General features: G+C 44.6%; 1 protein-coding gene across 1 annotated transcript; it reads right to left on the bottom strand.

Moving 5' to 3' along the window:
- Window positions 1–1,897: 1,897 nt before the first annotated feature.
- lamtor3 (late endosomal/lysosomal adaptor, MAPK and MTOR activator 3) lies at window positions 1,898–19,512 on the bottom strand. Its single transcript, XM_055641156.1, has 7 exons — window positions 19,434–19,512; window positions 14,784–14,825; window positions 10,832–10,866; window positions 7,367–7,425; window positions 5,021–5,154; window positions 4,280–4,343; window positions 1,898–2,511 (listed from the first exon to the last, which is right to left on the bottom strand). Exons 2-7 carry the CDS (start codon window positions 14,790–14,792, stop codon window positions 2,438–2,440), a joined length of 375 nt encoding a protein of 124 aa, XP_055497131.1. The 5' UTR covers window positions 14,793–14,825; window positions 19,434–19,512; the 3' UTR covers window positions 1,898–2,437.
- Between the last annotated feature and the right edge of the window lie 1,714 nt (window positions 19,513–21,226).

The following is a 21,226-nucleotide window of genomic DNA, read 5'->3' as shown; positions in this document are numbered from 1 at the left end:
GTTCCATTACCAGAAGTGGATCTGCAATCATTCATCACAATCGTTCCACTCTTTTAAACTAGAGGGCTCATGTATCGGCTTTCCTCTGACTGGATAGCACACAACACATTCTGACCCTCCACCCACTATTTCCAGAGCCAGCCAGACACACAATCAGCTTTCAACCTGGATCTGACTGCACACTCCAATTGCATTTGGCATTCTACGCCCCCGTTCCAGACTGTCAACCACAGACTTATACAGCACAGAAACAGGCTCTTCAGCCCAACTTCATGTCATAAGTGATAGAAGCAGAATAGGCCATTCGGCCCATCAAGTCTACTCTGCCATTCCATCATGGCTAATCTATCTTTCTCTCTTAACCCCATTCTCGTTTTCTCCCCATAATCCCTGACACCTGTACTAATCAAGAATCTATCCACCTCAGCCTTAAAAATATCCATTGACTTGCAATGAATTCCACAGAATAATCATCCTCTGACCAAATAAAATCCTCCTCATCTCTTGTAAGGAACATCCTTTTATTCTGAGACAATGACCTCTGGTTCTAGACTCTCCCACTAGTAGAAATATCCTCTCTATCCTGGGCATGCCTGCATAACTTGTCCATGCCAGTCCCATTTACCTGCATTTGAGCCATATCTCTGTTTCTTTTAAAAAGTGTTGATAAAAAAAGATACACACATTGTTGGAGTAACCAAGTATGTCAGGCAGCATCTCTAATCAAAATTTTCTCTGCCATTTAAAATTTTGAGCAACGGAAAGCTGGATCATTGGAGTTTCACTGTATTGGCAAAGTACATGCTCATGTTATAAATGTCAATATGGTTTGACTTATTTTAAGGCCGAAGCCGGCGAACAATAAGGAACATTTTCAAATCTCGTAAAAATACAAGTTTACTTAAGGTTAAGGTTCAGATTTTATCAGTAAATTTGTGTATCCTGAGAAACAAGGAACGCAGAAGCTGGTTAACAAAAAAAATAAAGGCAGTGCTGGAGTAACTCTGCGGGTCAGGCAGCACCTCTGGAGAACATGGATAAGTTCTTCAGCCTGAAGAAGGGTTCCGAACTGATACGCCACAGTCATGTTCTCTACGGATGCTGCCTGACTCGCTGAGTTACTCCAGCACTTTGTGTCTTGTTGTCTGAGTAACAATGGTCCTGTTAAACCAAAGAAAGTGACAGGAATAATTGAAATTCACGAATATACATTGGTAGTAAGGATGAAAAACTGGATTAAATTTGAACTTACTTTTGCCAACAAGTGTATTTTGAATTGTATCTAAAAAAGATCTCATCAATTTAACATTTTATGCAGCTTTCAACAATACTATAATAAAGAGAAGCCTTCATTTTTTTCTGAATTGTGTTGAAATTAGAAGACTCTGGCGCCAAGTTGGTAAGAATGTGCAGAATTGTCTAGTCTTCTCCCCTCAAAACTCTGGCCCTGACTTCTTGAAACAAACTCAACCATAAAAAAGATGTACTGGATTAGGTGGCTGGATTTAAAAATAACATCTTAGAGCTGGGCGGCACACTGACGCGGCAGGTAGAGCTGCTACCTCACTGCACCAGAAACTTACCTTGGGTGCAGTCTGTGTGGAGGTTGCACATTTTCCATGTGACCACGCGAGTTTACCTCCAAGTTTCCAGCTCCAGTTTCCTCCGACATTCCAAAGACATGCGTATTTGTAGCTTAATTGTTCTCTGTAAATTATCCCTGGTGTGCAGGGAGTGGATGAAAAAGTGGGATAACATCGAACTAGTATGAACAGGTGATCGATGGTCAGCGTGGAATCCATGCTGTATCTCTAAACTAAACCTATAAAGACATTGCAACCATATGACAAGTGTCATGATATACAGGTTACTTGAAAGTACCACACACACAAATAAATTGCAGAGATTCAATTGCTTCTGTTTAATTCCAAATTGTACTGGACTCTGATCTCTTAGGGCTTAATAACAAGATATCAGAACCGAAGAGTTACATGGTAAAATTACAATTATAAATAGTTGAGATCTTCACTTCCTGCATTAAAATCAAAATGAATGCAATTTATACAGCATAGTAATTTATATCCAACATTGATTCTCTCTTATATATGTGCCGCCAAAATTAAGCCAATGTACCATGACAATTGGAGGCCAAAAACAATGTTAACTTCTTCATATAAACAAGTTGATTGAAATCATCTTCAAGAAATCATAACTGATTGAGTTATGTTGACAAGCAAAGGATTAGCCAATGTAAGCATTACAGCTAAACCTTGCAGGAAAGTGATGCACACTGCAAGTCTCCATTTTAGCAGCATTAAATTCGACAGTTACCTTTGAAAGTCACAATGTACAAATTGGGGAAGGTGTATGCTGCCGATTGACTTGCCAATAGGTTCATGGTGTTCAAGGCAGTGGTGGATTTTCCAGAGCTTGCAATTCAGGACACCTCCACAGCTTGGCGCAACTCGTCAAACAACGGTGCAAGCTCCTTTTCCAAACTGACAATCAATCCTTGAAGACAAAATGCAACATCATCTGATAGGGTGAAATCTGTGAGGGTCTGAGCAGATTAGGACTTTATGAAGCACATCTGCACTAGAAAGTGGGCACCGCCATCAATTGTCCCTGTAATCCACATCCCCTTGGACCCAACTTCAATTGCCTTTCAACTACTGTATTTATTTCTCGGGAAAATCTCCTCACTGCAGCCTTACTGACCCCTTGTCCTGGATTCACGGGAACAAGTCAGTAGTGAGTAAGAATAATCTCCTAAATAGTATGAAGATAGATGACATCCCAAAGTGTGCTCTATGGTGATGTTTCCGGTCGGAGTAGAACCTCCCTGCTCCTATACTCAAATCCTCTTCGGACTCACTTCAACCAGAAGAAGGGTTCCGAACCAAAATGTCATGCATGATATGTCTCCAGAGATGCTGCCTGACCCGCTGAGTTACTCCAGCAATTTGCATCTATAGTGAGTACAGAAGTTGGGAAGTTACAGGTTGTATAAGAGAATGGTGACGCCTGAACCCCCAATGCCATTTAGAGTACCTTTAAGCCTTCTAGTTTTGGTTCTCCCCTATCCACGCCATCCTCGTTCGATTCGGATGAACCTTTCGTAAATCCATGCTGACTTTGTCCAAGATTTCACCACTTTCCAAATGTGGAAACTGACTCTGCAGACTACCGATGGTCTGTAATTCCCCGTTTTCTCTCTCCCTCCCTTCTTAACAAGTGGGGTTACGTTTTGCCAAAGACAGAATCTAAAGAGGGTCTGAGCTATAGGGAGAGGTTGGGCAGGCTAGACTTCCCGACTAACCTGGATTTTATTCCTTGAAGCACAGATTTATTAGGAACTTGAGGGGTAACTTTTATTTTTACACTAAGTGTGGTGGATATATGGAACGAGATGCTGGAGGAGGTAGTTGAGGCAGGTACTATCAGAAACATTTAAGAGCCATTTGTCAGGTACATGGATAGGGCAGCTTTAGAAGGTTATAGGCCAAGCGCAGACAGGTGGGACTAGAGTAGATGGGTCATGTTGAACGGTGTGGGCAAGTTGGGCCGAAGGGCCTGTTTCCTTGCTGTATGACTATCGCATACACTTCTGATCACCACATTACAGTCAGGATATGGAGGCTTTGAAGAGGATGCAAAAGAGGTTTACCAGAATGCTTCCTGGATTAGATTGTAGTGGCTAATAAGAGAGGTCGGATTAGATTGTTTTGTTCGGAGCGTCAGAGGTTGAAGGGGGACCTGATGTATATAAAATTATGAAAGGCACAAATGACACCAATTGGTTTCCATGACAAGGTGGCCCAAAGGGACTATTTGCATGCTGTATACCTCTATGTGTCTAAATTAAAAAAAAAAAGATACAACCTTTAAAACACAATCAATTTAAATTTTAGTTTAGAGATACAACAGGGAAACAGGCCCTTCGGCCCATCGAGTTCACGCTGACCAACGATCTCTCATAACTAATTCTACGTTATCCCAATTTCGCATCCTCCAGACTAGGGGTCAGAGGATTTAAGGAATAGGGGATGGAAGATGAGTGTAAAAATGCAGGGAAAGTAGCAGTGTGACTGAGAGGGTGAAAGTGGGAGAAATCGGTACGCACTGGAGTTGGGGGGCGCACAGGAAAGGGAACGCTGGTAAGAGGTATGACTTGAAATTGTATATTGTTCATTAATTTGCCAGCTAAGGAGCAGCACTATGGTTAGAAAACTAAAAATGGAACTTGAAGTGATTTTGGACTGATGCAGCAATGATGTACCTGTGTTGGCAGTGCTGTTGGCTATGAAGCTGACAACCAGAGGCAACCGATTAAACTGTACAACCTGCAAAACACAATGAAAATAGTTTCAGCATAAACATTTACACTTTTGCCACAAAGGTCACCTCGACCAAAATCAGAATCCGTGAACATCATCCGTCACCCCCAGCAGCCACCTTGCATGAGGGGAATAGATAAGAGTGAATGCACTGAGTCTTTACCCAGGGAAGGGAATCGACCTGAAGCACATAGGTTTATGGTGAGGGGAGGAAAGATTTCAAAGGAACCTGAGAGGCAACATTTCACTCAGAGGGTAGTGAGTATATGGAACAAGATGCCAGAAGAGGTAGTTGAGACAGGTACTATAGACCCACATACTGCAAGGAAACTGGCCCTTAAGCCTAGCTTTCCCACCCCGAGCAAAATGCCCCAACTAAGCTAGTCTCACTTGTCCCCGTTTGACCGTTATCCCGATAAACCTTTTCTATCCAAGCATACTATAGCAGCATTTAAAAGACATTTGGACAGACACATGGATAGGAAAGCTATAGGGAAATATGCCAAATGTGAGCAGGTAGGATTAGCATGGATGGGCATTTTGGTTGGCATCGACGAGTTGGGCCGAAGGGCCTGTTTCCTTGCTGCATGACTCCATGACAATGGTGTGGGGAATTTAAAGGAGAGTATTAATTATTTTATTGCTTATTTAAATAAAAATAAAAACTGAACAAAAATAATTACCTGGTAGGAATTGTAATAGCAAATGATGCTCTTGTTCTTTGAAAGTCCCAGCTTGCTTCCTTGATCTGTTGCTAAGGCGAAGGTGGAGAGGAACCCAGGTCTCAGCGCATGCTCTGGTGCATTGTCATTAGCAACTGAACAAAAATAACCCGTGGAGACAATTAATTTCAACCACACCAACAGCATTAATGCAGCAGTTAATCTGGAGAGACACATTAAAAATGGAAGATCCTTGCAAACATGCTTGCCAATGGCAAGCTGCCTGCTCATGCACAAGAAAGGGGCGAATATGGCTTTCAAAAATCACCCCTGCAACATCCCATATCAAATCGTTATGTTTTTTCCTTGAAAGTGGCGTCACAAATAGACAAAGAAAGCTTTTTTGCCTTCATCAGTCACGTAGATGGGGCTGGTTGGTCGGCATATGCAAGTTGGGCTGAAGGGCCAGTTTTCACGTTGTATGACTACATCATTCTATCTGGGAAGGAAATGGATAGGCAACGTTTCAGGTTGGCATCCTTCTTTAACCCAAAACGTCGCCTGTCCATTCCCTCCACAGATGCTCTCTGACACAATGAGTTACGTTCAACCTTGTTTTGTTCAAGGTTCCAGCATCTGCATTTCCTGGCATCTCTATTGAATCATTCCTTCACTGGAACCGCAAATGGGGCAACTGGCCCAACTTGTAGTCAGCAATCAGTCCACTCGCTTGCTTCAACTACCTCACGATCCCTTTCACTCACAGGGTGTAATATGTAATGTTCTAATGTTGCAAAACTAAGATAGATTTCCAGTAAATCAATCCAGCAATTAAATCCAAAGTTCTTGTGATTTATTTTAACATTTGAGGAATCATGCCAGAGTTTTCATTAAAGAGATTTCTTACAAACATCAATCTCCTGTTGTTAGTAGGTATTAAATTGTAATTGGAAAAATTCAAGATCAGGCAGAATTTATGTTAAACAAGCAACCAATAGCAATCTTAGTTCCCTCCCAATTTTTCACCCAGTCTCAGACAGAAATAAAACATCCCACTGTACCATTGAACAAGGACCCTTTATTAAAACAGAGGATAGTGGGTATAGGAAATGAGCCGCCGGAGGAAGTAATTGACGCAGATACAATTAGAACAATAAAAAGACATTTGAACAGGTACACGGATAAGAAAGGTCACGTGGCTTATAGGCCAAATGTGACTAGCTGAGATGGGGCATCCTAGTCGGCATGGACGAGTTGGGCAGAAGAGCCTTTTTGCATACTATACGACTCACAGATTCTATATCAAATGCTGGTTACAGCATCCTAATTGTCATATCAACCACATAAAAATTCATAAATTGGTGGCAAAGCAGCAAACAGAGAATGGGAGAAGGTAAGAGAATTGGGTTGAGAGGGAAAAGTAGATCAGCCATGATTGAACAGACTTGATTGGTTAAATGGCTGAATTCTGTAACCTATGAACATGAAAACAGAATGTGTACATATCCATTTTAGTGTTTTGGGACAACCTACAGTAGTAATTATTCTACTATTACACCAGAGCACCCACAGGAAGCCCAAGAGAGAACAGGGAGAACAAACAAGGGCCGCACAGTCAGCTCCAGAGCGGAGAATTTAAACCGTGACAGTGATCAGTAGTGCTTTCAGACCACGAACAGAGTTACCCAAATTGGAAATATATATGCCATAATTCCAGGTTCTTTAATTACATTTTTATAAAGAGGCGAGGCAGTGGAAGAGTTGCTGCCTTCCAGCGTCAGAGGCCAGAGGCCAGAGTTGGATCTTGACTACGGGTGCTGTCTGTACATAGATGGTACGTTCTCGCTGTGACCACGTGGGTTTTCTTTGGGTGCTCACCTTCCTCCCACACTCGAAAGACGTGCTGGTTTGTAGGTTAATTGGGTTCTGTAAATTGTCCCTAGTGCGTCGCATAGAACTAGTGTATGGATGATCGCTAGTCAGCATGGACTCATAGAAACATAGAAACACAGAAAATAGGTGCAGGAGTAGGCCATTCGGCCCTTCGAGCCTGCACCGCCATTCAATATGATCATGGCTGATCATCCAACTCAGTATCCTGTACCTGCCTTCTCTCCATACCCCCTGATCCCTTTAGCCACAAGGGCCACATCTAACTCACTCTTAAATATAGCCAATGAACTGGCCTCAACTACCTTCTGTGGCAGAGAATTCCACAGATGGCAGAGAATTCCACAGACTCGGTGGGCCCAAGGGTCTGTCTGCATTCTGTATCTCTAAAAAAACTTTTTTTAAACTATATTATATAATCAAGATTATACAATATATTGCAGCAGAAGTGCAGATTTAATGAGAGCCATGAATTACCTTTAATCACAGGGACCCCATCTCTGTCAGACACAACAATAGCATGAAGGCCCTCGACACTGTAAGATAATCACAATTATTTAGTCACTTGCAGCAAAAGTCAAAACATTGAAATTCATGGAACTAAGGAACATTTACGTGAATGAAAATTAAACCTTTCTCATTCTATGCAAATCAAATATTTATAGTTTTAATCATACCCTGTTCACCATAGAAAATTCCACATTAAACCATAGATTTTCCAGAGATACCACCTGACCCACTGAGTTACTCCAGCACTGTACCTCTTTGATATAAACCAGCATCTGCAGTTCTTTGTTTCTACTAAACCATGATGTTGCCTGGGATGAAGTATTGAAGTTATCGGGAGAGATTGGATAGGGTGGGCCTATTCTCACTGGAATGTAGGAGTGACCTAAGAGAGGTTGATAAAATTATGAGGGCATAGCAAGGATAGATGTCTTTAAATGCAGGGCTGGGAATAGAAGGGTGTTTAAAGTGTGCGGGGAGAAATTTAAAGGAGTTCTGAGGGGTAAATTCTTCCACACAGAGGGTGGTGAATACCTGGAACAAGCTATCAGATGAGGAAGTGAAGGCAGTGTGGCGTCGGTTATGACCCCGGATCAGTAATGAACACACTTGCACACACAGTGAGGTGAACTCGGCTTTATTTCCAATAACAAACAAGGGCGCCTAGAATCATCCAACAACTTCCTCTCTCCCCCTTCTGGCTGCGTTTATAAGGTCAAGGATCAGATTAATTGGTCCAATGGCCCATAATCGGATCTGGGCTGCGGCTCGTTTGCCTGCGGCCGGGATCGGAGCAGACGAACAGCACCTCATGTTTCACTTGGGCACCTTACAACCCAGCGGCATGAACATTGGACACCTTACAACCCAGGTCTCAACCCGAAACGTTACCCATTCCTTCTCTCCAGAGATGCTGCTTGTCCCACTCAGTTACTCCAGCATTTTGTGCCTATCTGCGGCTCCAGCCTACACACCAGAGGTATGAACGTTGATTTCTCTAATTTCAACTAACCCTTGAATTCCCTTTCTCCCCCTCTCCCACCCTAGTCATCCTACCAGTTCCATTGTTAAAGAGGGAACTGCAGATGCTGGAGAATCGAAGGTTACACAGAAAAGCTGGAGAAACTCAGCGGGTGCAGCAGCATCTATGGAGCGAAGGAAATAGGCAACGTTTCGGGCCGAAACCCTTCTTCAGACCTAGCGAAGGAAATAGGCAACGTTTCGGGCCGAAACCCTTCTTCAGACTTCAGTCTGAAGAAGGGTTTCGGCCCGAAACGTTGCCTATTTCCTTCGCTCCATAGATGCTGCTGCACCCGCTGAGTTTCTCCAGCTTTTCTGTGTAACCTACCAGTTCCATTGTTCACATCCCCATATCCCTCAGTTATCATCTCTTCCTCAGCCAACCATGGATCCTTATGGGCTCCACCTATTCTTGGACATCTGCTTTGTTCTGGCCTTTTCTTACCTCCAGTTCCCTCCACTCTACTTTCAGACTGAAGAAGAGTCCCAACCTGAAACATCACCCATCCTTTTTCCACCTGTTTCCACGCTGCATCTCGAGAGAACATCGATAGCTAACGCTTTGGATTGGGACTCTTCTTCAGAGTAATTGGAGTGGGAGAAAAAGCTTGAAGAGAGATGGGAGCAGGACAAAGAGTGGCAGATGACCACACGAGAGGGGGGTCTGATAGGCAGATGGCTGGACAAAGTTCAAAGATGAAAATCCAGAAGCTATGAGACAAAAGGAATGAAGAATTATAAATTGTGAAGCCAGAGAAAGGAATGTGGGTGGAGGGGGAGGGGAGAAATAGGTGCAAATCAGATGGGGCACAAGGTAAATGATGGAAAGAAAAAAGGGGAAGGTGAGGGGGAGAAAGGGAGGGGGAGGGAGATGGGGAGGGAAAGGGGTTGTTGAAGGTTCAATGTTCATACGATTCGGTTATAAGCTACCCAAGCGGAATATGAGGTGCTGTTCCCCCACTTTAGCAATGGATCATGCCCAGGACAGTAAGATCAGTGTGGGAATGGGAAGGGAAGTTAAAATAGTTAGCAACAGGAGATCCAAAAGACCTTGGCAGACTGAGTGCAAGTATTCAGCTTGAGCTTTACATCTGCCATGGACTCAAGGCTGCATTAACGAGTCCCTTTTTCCGCTGAACATTATGATACCATGGTTACAATATCAGTTCCAAGACCAAAAAGGCGGGCAGGACCCCCAGATCTTGCTACAACCATCCTTCCTCTTGCCCTGCAAGGCTGAGTCACGTTTTAACTTGCTTGGTGACATTGTCTTTAGCTCAGGTGACTCCTTGGGAAGAATGAACTCAGCCATAGAGTCATACAGTGTGGAAACAGGCCCTTCGAGCCAACTTGCCCATGCAGACCGACATGTCCCATCTACACTAGTCCCACCTGCCTGTGCTTGGCCTCTCAACCAGTCCTATCTATGTACCTGTCTAATTGTTTCTTAAACGTTAAAATAGTACCTGCCTCAACTCCCTCCTCCGGTAGCTTGTTCCAAACACCCACCACCCTTTACGTGAAAATGTTACCCCTCAAAGTCCTATTATATGTTTCCCCCCCTCACCTTCAACCTATGGTCTCTGGTTTTTGATTCCCCTACTCATCATGGATACTAGTGATGTTTCGGGTTGGGTCTAAAGAAGGGCCCTGACCCGAAACGTCATCTATGCATGGAATAGGCAATAAAGGTAGACCAAGGTTAATCTGTGAAATTCATTGCCACAGGCAACAGAGGAGGCCAAGTCATAGGGTATTTTTTAAAGCAGGGATTGAAAGATTCTTGATTAGCAGGGGTGTCAAAAGTAATGGGGAAAAGGCAGGAGAATGGGGTTGAGAGGGAAAAATAGATCAGCCACGATTGAATGGCGGAGCAGGCTCGATGTGCCAAATGGCATAATTCTGCTCCTATGTCTTATGAAGACCTGGGTAACTGATCAACCCTTAACACATGAAATGCAAGTATTTGTATCACATCTGCGTCATGTCCTTCACCATTTATAACACATTGACTCTTTGTTTAGAATAAATACAGGCAATGAGATGACAGCTCCAAGCTAGTTTGTCTAAGAGTACGTCATTAGTTGGCTCACATAGACTATCGTGGGTTACAGATCAAAATGAGAGAAACCGAGGTGAAATTACTTCAAAAAGTTTAAATATAAATGGCCGATTGTAACAAATCTACAGCCATAACGGACAGATATCTACTTCATTGTAAATTTTATATCCAATAAAGTGGCCAGAAAAGATAAGAAATTTGAATTTGTGGAAGAGAAATTTTAGAAAATAATTGAAAAGTAATGCAAAGACAGCAGTTAAAATATATATTAAATAAATACATTGTATGATTATTCTCACTACGATCTTAACTTCAAAATAGATTTGCACACAAGAAAGAATATATATTTTTACCTAGGCAACTGTTTGTAAAGGTATCTTTTCAAGTCCTGCACAAAACAAAACCATAATTAAATATTTTGCTTATAATGACACATTGTAATTTTTCAATTTAGATCAAGAGTTCGTTCAAATTTCTGAATGCTCCAGTGTTGGAAAAGCCATTAAAGATTTTAACTCATAATATAAATGGCTAGTTAATTGCAGACATTACACAAAATCAATTTTAAACTGTTGTTTTTAACTGGTCAATCTAGTTACAATAATTTAAGCACATTCTGCAAATGTTAAAACATGAAAATAGAACAGTACGGCACAGAAACTGGCTCTTCAGTCTACAATGTCCGTGCTAAACACAATGCCAAGTTAAATTTCTGCCTGCATGTAATCCATACCCATCCGCGTTCATGTGCCTATCTAAAAGCGAACTCTGCCGGCATGCCGGATTTATTATCTAAATGGTGGCCAATTGGGAAAGGGGGAGATGCAGCGAGACCTGGGTGTCATGGTACACCAGTCATTGAAGGTAGGCATGCAGGTGCAGCAGGCAGTAAAGAAAGCGAATGGTATGTTAGCTTTCATTGCAAAAGGATTTGAGTATAGGAGCAGAGAGGTTCTACTGCAGTTGTACAGGGTCTTGGTGAGACCACACCTGGAGTATTGCGTACAGTTTTGGTCTCCAAATCTGAGGAAGGACATTATTGCCATAGAGGGAGTGCAGAGACGGTTCACCAGACTGATTCCTGGGATGTCAGGCCTGTCTTATGAAGAAAGACTGGATAGACTTGGTTTATACTAGAATAGAATAGTTTCTTTATTGTCATTGTAACATGAACCATGTACAACGAAATTTAAAATGTCAGCCAGTCAGTGCAGCATTCAAACATTTCTAAAAGCTAACGATACATACAATTTAAAATATTAAAGATAAACAACTAAATAAATATCACGAACAAAGCACGCATACACACCCAACCCTCCATCCTTCTGTCGATTCCACAGTTACCACAGTCCCTTAGTCTGTATCGCCCCTGCGTTCCTTGGCGGCTACATTTAGTGCTTTTATAGCAGTGGGGTAAAAACTGTTTTTTAGTCTATTTGTCCTTGTCCTTGTAGATCTGTACCGTCTGCCTGACGGCAACAGTTCAAACAGGGAGTGTCCGGGGTGGGAAATGTCCTTTATGATATGTCCTTTATTCCAAGGTAAGGAGAGAGCAGCCGACAATCCTCTGGGCGTTGTCAATGGCCCTCTGGAGCGCTTTCCTCTGAGCCGCTGTGCAGCTGGTGTACCACACGCATACACAGTATGTTAGTATGCTCTCAATGGAGCACCGATAAAAGGACAGCAGCAGTCTCTGAGTGATGTTATTCTTCCTGAGCACCCTCAGGAAGTGCAGTCTCTGCTGGACCTTTTTCAGCAGCGTAGTGGTGTTCACGCTCCACGTCAGGTCCTCCTCAATATGGATTCCCAGGAAGCGGAAATCCGCCACCCTCTCTACACAGTCCCCTCTGATAGTCAATGGTACCATGTCCGTTTTGTTCTTCCTGAAGTCTATTATTACTTCCTTTGTAATAAACTCTCTAGAATTTAGAAGATTGAGAGGGGATCTTATAGAAACTTACAAAATTCTTAAGGGGTTGGACAGGCTAGATGCAGGAAGATTGTTCCCGATGTTAGGGAAGTCCAGGACAAGGGGTCACAGCTTAAGGATAAAGGGGAAATCCTTTAAAACCGAGATGAGAAGAACTTTTTTCATGCAGAGAGTGGTGAATCTCTGGAACTCTCTGCCACAGAGGGTAGTTGAGGCCAGTTCATTGGCTATATTTAAGAGGGAGTTAGATGTGGCCCTTGTGGCTAAGGGGATCAGGGGGTATGGAGAGAAGGCAGGTACGGGATACTGAGTTGGATGATCAGCCATGATCATATTGAATGGCGGTGCAGGCTCGAAGGGCCGAATGGCCTACTCCTGCACCTAATTTCTATGTTTCTATGTTTCTATACAATCCACACCCTTCCATTCCCTGCATATCCATGTGCCTATCCAGTCTCTTCAACACTGCTATCGTATCTCTCTCCACTACCACTCCTGGCAGCCTGCTCCAAGCACCCACCACCCTTTGTATAAATAAAACTTGCCTGGTACATCTCTTTTAAACTTTGTTCCTCTCACTTTAAATCTATGCCCTGTAGTTTTTTACATTTCCACCCTGCGAAAAAGGTTCTGACTATCCATCTTAGTTATGCCTCTTAGAATTTTATATACGGAACTTCATCAGTTCTACCTTGTAAATATAAACAATGTAGGGTTCAAGTTTAGAAGGAAGTTGTATTTTAGAAAATACAGTGGAAGGACATACAGGTATGTAGGTAAATTGGCTTGGTAAATGTAAAAATTGTCCCTAGTGTGTGTAGGATAGTGTTAATATGCGGGGATCGTTGAAGAGGGTCCTGACTTGAAACATCACCTATAAATATTCGCTTAAGATGCTGCCTGGCCCGTTAAGGTGCTCCAGCACTGTGTCTTCATTTGAAAACCAGCATCTGCAGTGCCTTGTTTCTATATTACAGGGGTGGTACCTCATTGGTCTCTGCTTCTAAAATCTGATTTACTAGTTTCAATGGGCCTGAATGTTTGAAGACCATAACACTGCGGTCATGTTTCTACCACCAGCAATTACAGATGATTTTTATCATTGCGCAGATTATGCAGAATGAAAGGCAAGGACAAATAAATTTAAACAGCCTTTACAACTAAGCTCTGACCATGTTTAGATCTACATTTCAGTATCTTATTCAAACCAAGGCAAAAATCAAGGACAGGGATGGAGTTAGCAGACTCAAACAACAACGAAACTCAATGAAAATAGAGGAAATTGAACAGAGGAGAAATTAATCAGTAAAAAAAGTTTAGTTTAGAGATAAAGCAAGGAAACAGAACCTAAGGCCCACCGAGTCCATGCCGAAAATTGATCCTGGCCGGGTTCGACCCTTCCACAGGTGCTTGTCTGTGTTCGCCCTGTGACCATGTGGGTTCCTCCAGGTGCTCTGGTTTCCACCCACATTCCAAAGGCGTGCAGATTTGTAGGTTAAATGGCTTCTGTAAATTGTCCCAAGTGTGTAGGATAGAACTAGTGTATGGGTGATCACTGGTCAGCACAGATGGTGGACCGAAGGGCCTGCTTCCATGCTGTATCTCTCAACTAAACTAATGTGCAGGTAGATATGAGATGGTCTTGGCATCATGTTCGGCACTGACATTGTGGGCCAAAGGGCGGTTCTTGTGCTGTGTTCTCTGTTCTGGCGCTGTGAGGCAGCTGCACTACCAGCTGCGCCACCACTTTCAAACATGGCATAAAGCAAATCTTTTGTCACAGATATTTTGTCTATATTCTGCACACACCATTGTAGAAATGTAAAATTATGCCTCAGAGTCAAGCCAACTACCATTGCTGCAATTTTAGTTTGGAATATGGAATTAAAAATATATACCCTGCCCGTATGCTCAACAGATGTCACGCACAACAACATAATATTAGTACACAAAATGCTGGGGTAACAGCAGGTCAGGCAGCATCTCTGGAGAAAAAATATAAGTAATGTTTTGGGTCGAGACGTCTGAAGAAGGGTCTCAACCCCGAAATGACACATTCTTTTTCTTCAGAGATGCTGCCTGACCTGCTAAGTTACTTCAGCACTTTGTGTCTATTTTCAGTTAACCAGCATCTGCAGTTCCTTCCTAAACATAACATTAGATTTTGGTCTGCTTCAAAATTTGCAGTATAGATTATATTGAGAACAATCACTGTTTCACACGAGCTTGGATGAATAGTGTAGTAAGTGCATATCGGAGGATTACTGGAGCATTAATTTGCGTCATAGTGCTTGGAAGTCAAAAGCATTATTTTCATACAATTTAACAACAATTTCAGGCAATTTCCTTTTAGAAATTAATAAAATATTACTTACATCTGCCATTTTTTCTTTACTTCACACAAGGTGAACTCGATTCTGAAATGTAGATGAGCATTTACAGTTATTCTTCTTGCTATTACATTGAAATAATCATGTAATTTACATCATCTGTCCATTTTCTTTCACAGATGCTGCCTGACCCGATAGGTTCCTCCAGCACTTTATTTTTTGTTCATCATACTTAACGTTCACTTAATGAGTGAGCCCAAATCACAGATACAAAGAGAGTGAATGAACCTTTAAGAAAAACAGTATATTTATTTTAAACTTTGTATTAGGCGTGAAAGTAAGTTCTGAAATATGGAACCGTTTACTTGCATTTAGTTGCCTTCTTTATTCTGCACTGTAATCTAGCTGTGAACACAATTATCTTGCAAGTACCTCCATGGGTTCAGTATTTCATCTCCAACATCCGCCAGCCTACAACTCCTAGACGTGTGCTCCTTCGATGTTAACTTCAGCACCCCCAATTCTAACCACACCACTGATGACTTCAGCAACCTTGTTGTTCAGCAACTGAAGGTCCCAGGAGGCCATGGCCCTAGCGCAGTCAAACTCTAGACCTGGCAGATCATGGCTTCAGGGGGGGCCCCCTGACGGACGGCGCGGCTGAACACAAGACCCGGCGGAACTTGGCTTGCAGGAGGCAGTGCTGAGCAGGTACCCTGCTCGTTGGGACCCGGCGGACCACCGGCCTGAAAGGGGGAAGCTGCCGTGCCGCCCCTGCTCGTCCCCTGAAAACCAGAGACCTGGAGGATGGAGCCAGTAAGAGAGGAGAGAGAACCGAGGTCTGGCCTATTGTGCTCTTGTGGTCGGCTGCGGGAGGCGCCCTCAGGGAGCAAAGGTGGACGGCCGAGGAGAGGGACGTGGCGTCTAAGGAAGGCGATGGCTGGCGGCCCACAAAAGCATGGGGTCTGCCTGAACAGGCATTGCTCTTAAGAACTAGATTGTGGACTTTGAAGATGGCGCCAAAACATGGCACCTGTTGCATGCGAACAGTAGATTATTACTGAACTCTTGCTGGGTAGGGGGCATGACAAATCTCTACTGGATTGTATGAAGAAGAATTTCACTGTTAGCATTTTGCACGTGACAATAAAAGCACCATTGATCCACTGAACCATCCCAACGCCACAGATATTCTGCTGCCCCCAACTTTCTCATTTTAGATGCTCCTATACTCAAACTAAGCAGAAAGAAACTTATGTATCTTGGTTTAAATTTTTTATTTTGTGACCATTGAAACTTTTCTACACGATAGGTGCTGTGCAAGTGCAAGTTGCTACTGTCTTGCAAATGAGACATTTTTTTCTTTCTTGTGCCTACTATCTAATAAAACTACCCAATTAAAATTGTCTTTTGCTAAGGAATCCAGATCTTTTGCAATTGACATGAGGTTATCCAATCGTTTTATTTAGTCATAGAGCTGTATAGCATGAAAACAGGCCCTTTTACCCACCTGTTCTTGACCAAGTTAGCATACTGGGCCAGTCACATTTGCCTGCATTTGGCCAATATCCCTCTAACCCCTTCCTATCCATATGTATCCAAGTGCCTTTGAATTACAGGTGCACAACCTTTTATCCGGAGTTCCGGAAACCGAAAAGCTCCGAAAACCGGATATTTTTTCCAGGATGTCGTCTGCACACCAAAGCTCGCGTTTGGCGCCAAACTTGACCCGAAACGACCCACGGCCGTGCAGTAAGCTCCGGAGCGCTGTGGTCGCCAACTACCAACATCGCGGAGCTGGGGCTGCGGGCGTCCGGTCGCGGGCGGCGCTGGATTTGGAGCGCCGCGCAGCCAGGGGTAGTTGCCGGGGTTGGAGCTCCAACCGGCGCCCGCGGCTGGACGCCTGCAGCCTCAGCTCCGCGGTGTTGGGAGTCGGCGGCCACAGCACTCCGGAGCTTACTGCACGGCGACCCGGTAAGGCATTGCCCGCTCCCCGCCTCTCCGACCAGGTAGGGGACTAAGAATTAAAGTTCACCCCTTTCCCCCCCCCCCCCCCCCCCCCCACCACATAAAATCCCTCCAAACTAACTGACTAACATTTAAGCAATGATTTACAATGATTCCCCAAATTATTAATGTAGGTAAAAAACACCAGGGGAACCAACACCTTACAGACTAGCCCACCATACGACAATGATTTACAATGATTCCGGGGAGGAGGCAGCCGCTCCAGACTATTCAAGCCGCCCGCGCTACCTACCTAATCTACGCCAAAAATCTTCAATTCCGAAATACGAAAAATTCCGAAATCCGAGAAGTGTCTGGTCCCAAGGCTTTCGGATAAAAGGTTGTGCACCTGTATATCCATTTCTATAACTTCCTCTAGCAGCTCATTACCCTCCAAGTGAAAACGCTGCCACTGGTTCCTCTTAAATCTCTCCCCTCTCATCTTAACCCTATGTCCTCTCATTTCACAATCTTGAGCATTTACTTTATCCATGGCCCTCATGATCTTGTATACTTCAATAAGTTTACCGCTCAGCCTCCTAGTCTTTTCCAAAGAAATGTGGCCCAGCCTATCCTACCAGTCCCAATGACTCAAGCCAGAAAGTCCAACTAACATCAGGTGAATCTCTTATGCTCCCTTTCCAAATTATGACATCCTTCTTGTAGGTGGGCAACCAGAACAGCATACAGTGGTCTCACCAACGACTTGTACATTTATATCATGATGTCCCAACTTTTGGAGTCAATATCTTTCCCAATAGAGGCAAGTGTGTCGGATGCTTTCTTCACCACACTGTCCACCTGAACTGTCATTTTCAGGATCTCTATGTTCCACAACACTCTCTAGTGTGTAAGTATTGCCCTGGTTTGACATGCAACATCCCACACCGCCCGTATTAAATTGCATTTGCCATTCCTTGGCCCACCTTCTCAACTGATCGCAATCCTGTTATAAACTTAGAATATCATTCCTCATGGCCTCGATAACACCAATTGTGGCGCCATCTGCAGATTTACTAGCAATGTTAATATTACCATCCAAATTATTAATGTAGGTAAAAAACACCAGGGGAACCAACACCTTACAGACTAGCCCACCATACGACCATGTCAAAGGCCTTGCTAAAGTCCATAAACGCAACATATACTGTTCTAACTCATCAATCTTCTTGGGAACATCTTCAGAAAACTCTCAGATTCCTAGTCATATAGCTCAAAATCAGACCTTTCAGCCCAATGTCTATGGACCACGATGCCCCATCTACACCAGTCCCATTTGCTAGCGTTTGGTCCATATCCATCTAAACCTTTCCTAGCCATGTACCCACTTTGGGGTCTTTTAAATGTTCTGATAGTACCCGCCACCAGCTGTGTGAAACCACCTCGGGTTCCTATTAAATCTTTCCCCTCTCACCTTAAACCCATGTCCACTGGTTCTTTATTCCACTACCCTGGGTAAAAGATTGTGCATTCACCCTATCTATTCCCGTCATGATTTTATACACTTTAAGATCACTTCTCAGCCTTCTACACTCCAAAGAATGAAATCCTGGTTAGAATTTCCCACTCACAACGTTTTTAGACTTTCGAGATGCAGCGCGGAAACATGCCCTTCGGCCCACCGAGTCAGCGCCGACCAGCGATCTCCCCAGCCCACTATCCTACACACTAGGGACAATTTACAATTTTACTGTGGCCAATTAACCTACAAACCTGTTGTCTTTGGAGTGTGGGAGGAAACAGAGCACCCGGAGAAAACGCACATGGTCACAGGGAGAATGTACAAACTCCATACAGATAGCATCTGTAGTCAGGATCAAACCCGGGTCTCTGGCGCTGTAAGGCAGCAGCTCTACCGCTGCACCACTATGCCGCCCTTTGTTCATTAAAGTTCTGGAGGACGCTACGGTAACAGCAACCTGCCTCTTTCAAATTCCTCACATGCATTGTTGTTAATTAAAAGAAAATGTTCAAAATGTATTGATGCAAACATCTTGTAGTATTGTAAAACAGAGAGCCAGGAAACTAATTTTGGGGAAGTGAAGTATAAGATATAAATCCATGCCGTTAATATACAGCTACAAGTTACCAACCACATCGACTTCTTGTGTGTATATAAAGGAATTAATATAGTAAAATATGCCAAACTTACAGGAGTGTTTAGAAATATGATACAAAAAGCCGCTCTGAAGGATTTTGGCTGATCGCTAAAGATTGGTCAAGTGGGTAGGTCTAGAAGCAGAGGTTCGACATTGATATTTCAGACTCTTGTTTATGCCATTGTCCCTGGTCTGTGTGTCCCGGGGGGAGAGAGGGGTCTGTGTCCCGGGGGGGGGGGGAGAGAGGGGTCTGTGTGTCCCGGGGGGAGAGAGGTCTGTGTCGGGGGGGAGTGAGAGGGGTCTGTGTGTCCCGGGGGGGGGAGAGAGGTCTGTGTCGGGGAGGAGAGGGTCGGGTCCTGGGGCGGCTGCGGTCAGCTGACCCCCGGCCGGAGGTGCTAGAAGCTTCCAGTGAGCCGCAGTCGCCGCTCAGGGGGTCGGGACACGTTCAGCATCGGCTGCTCCAGCGCCGGCCGGCCGCCCGGCCCCCCTTTCCCAGGTGCGGCCACTCGGCCCCTCAGCCCCCGGCGCGGCCCCTCTTTCCCAGGTGCGGCCACTCGGCCCCTCAGCCCCCGGCGCGGCCGCTCGTTACCTGACAGCGATCCGATGCGACGATCCGACCGGAAGTGCCCGCCTTGGCGCTGGATCACGTGAGGGGGGTGTGTGGTGGGTCCGCGTCACGTGACGAGGACGCCGCCGCTGGGCTGCGGCTGACGTCACCAGCCGGCCCACGCTGCCTGGTCCCCGGGCCCTGGAGTCCACAGGCGCTGACCGACCCGCTGGGCCGCTGCTGCACCACTTGGTTCACAAGGTATTGGGCCATTCATCCCACCACCATCCAACCGTGGCTGATCTCTGCCTCCTGATCCCGTTGTCCTGCCTTCTCCCCATAATCCTGGCTCGAAGGGCCGAATAACCGACTGCTGCACAGATTTATTTTCTAACCCCTGACACCCGTTCTCATCAAGACGTCTGGACTCTGTTAATTTTAATTTATTGCCACGTCTACCCAGGTACAGTGAAAAGCTGCAATACATACAATCGAGCCGTCCACAGTGTACAGATACACGATAAAGGGAAAAACGGTTAGTGCAAGATAAAATCAGTAAATTCTGATTAAAGATGATCCAATCCAAGGGTCGCCAATGAGGTAAATAGTAGCTCAGGACCAAAGATCTTTGCTCAGGACTGCTCTCTAGTTCGTCAGAGGATGGTCCAGTTGCCTGATAATAGCTGTGAGGAAACGGTCCCGGAATCTGGATGTGTGCGTTTTAACACATTTGTGTGCCTCGTGCCTGATGGGAGAGGGGAGAAGAGAGAGTGACCGGGGTGAAACTGGTCCTTGATTACGCCGGTGGCCTTTCTGAGGCAGCGTGAGGTGTAGATGGGGTCAATGGAAGCAACTGGCCGCTGGCACCCGACAGAGCCATATTCCAAAAATCTGGGCCCTGGTGCCAACTTTGAGAAATAGATCTGGTAAACACACAAGAGTCTCTTGCGCAGAGCAGGGAAATCTAGAAACATAGGACATAGGTTTCAGATGAGGGGGGTAAGATTTAATAGGAACCTGAGGAGTAACTTTTTCACACAGTGGTTATTCGGAGTATGGAACGAGCTGCTGGAGGAGGTAGTTGAGGCAGGAATTATCACTTTAGACAGATACATGGATAGGATAGGTTTAGGTAGAAGGATGCAATCCAAACGCAGGCAGGTGGGACTAGTGTAGATGGGCCATGTTGGCCGGTGTGGGCAAGTTGGCCGAAGAGCCTGTTTCATAGAAACATAGAAATTAGGTGCAGGAGTAGACCATTCGGCCCTACGAGCCTGTACCGCCATTCAATATGATCATGGCTGATCATCCAACTCAGTATCCCGTAGCTGCCTTCTCTCCATACCCTCTGATCCCCTTAGCCACAAGGGCCACACCTAACTCCCTCTTAAATATAGCCAATGAACTGGCCTTGACTACCCTCTGTGGCAGAGAGTTCCAGAGATTCACCACTCTTTGTGTGAAAAAAGTTCTTCTCATCTCGGTTTTAAAGGATTTCCCCCTTATCCTTAAGCTGTGACCCCTTGTCCTGGACTTCCCCAACATCGAGAGCAATCTTCCTGCATCTAGCCTGTCCAACCCCTTAAGAATTTTGTTTAAGAGGGAACTGCAGATGCTGGAGAATCGAAGGTTACACAAAAAAGCTGGAGAAACTCAGTGGGTGCAGCAGCATCTATGGAGCGAAGGAAATAGGCAACGTTTCGGGCCGAAACCCTACTTCAACACGGTTTCGACCCTTCGGAAGAAGGGTTTCGGCCCGAAACGTTGCCTATTTCCTTCGCTCCATAGATGCTGCTGCACCCGCTGAGTTTCTCCAGCTTTTTTGTGTAACCCTT

The sequence above is a fragment of the Leucoraja erinacea genome, chromosome 1 (genome assembly GCF_028641065.1).
Source record: "Leucoraja erinacea ecotype New England chromosome 1, Leri_hhj_1, whole genome shotgun sequence".
Classification (NCBI taxonomy): domain Eukaryota; kingdom Metazoa; phylum Chordata; class Chondrichthyes; order Rajiformes; family Rajidae; genus Leucoraja; species Leucoraja erinaceus.
Note: the sequence above shows the minus strand (reverse complement) of the source record. Positions and strands in the feature narration are given on the sequence as shown.

Bases quoted from the DNA above. Each gene is read 5' to 3' on its own strand.
- lamtor3 (XM_055641156.1), bottom strand. The intron at 7,426-10,831 runs GTAAAAATATAT...ATTATCTTACAG, and splicing joins CTTTACAAACAGTTGCCTAG to TGTCGAGGGCCTTCATGCTA. The intron at 5,155-7,366 runs GTAATTCATGGC...ATTTTTGTTCAG, and splicing joins TGGGGTCCCTGTGATTAAAG to TTGCTAATGACAATGCACCA.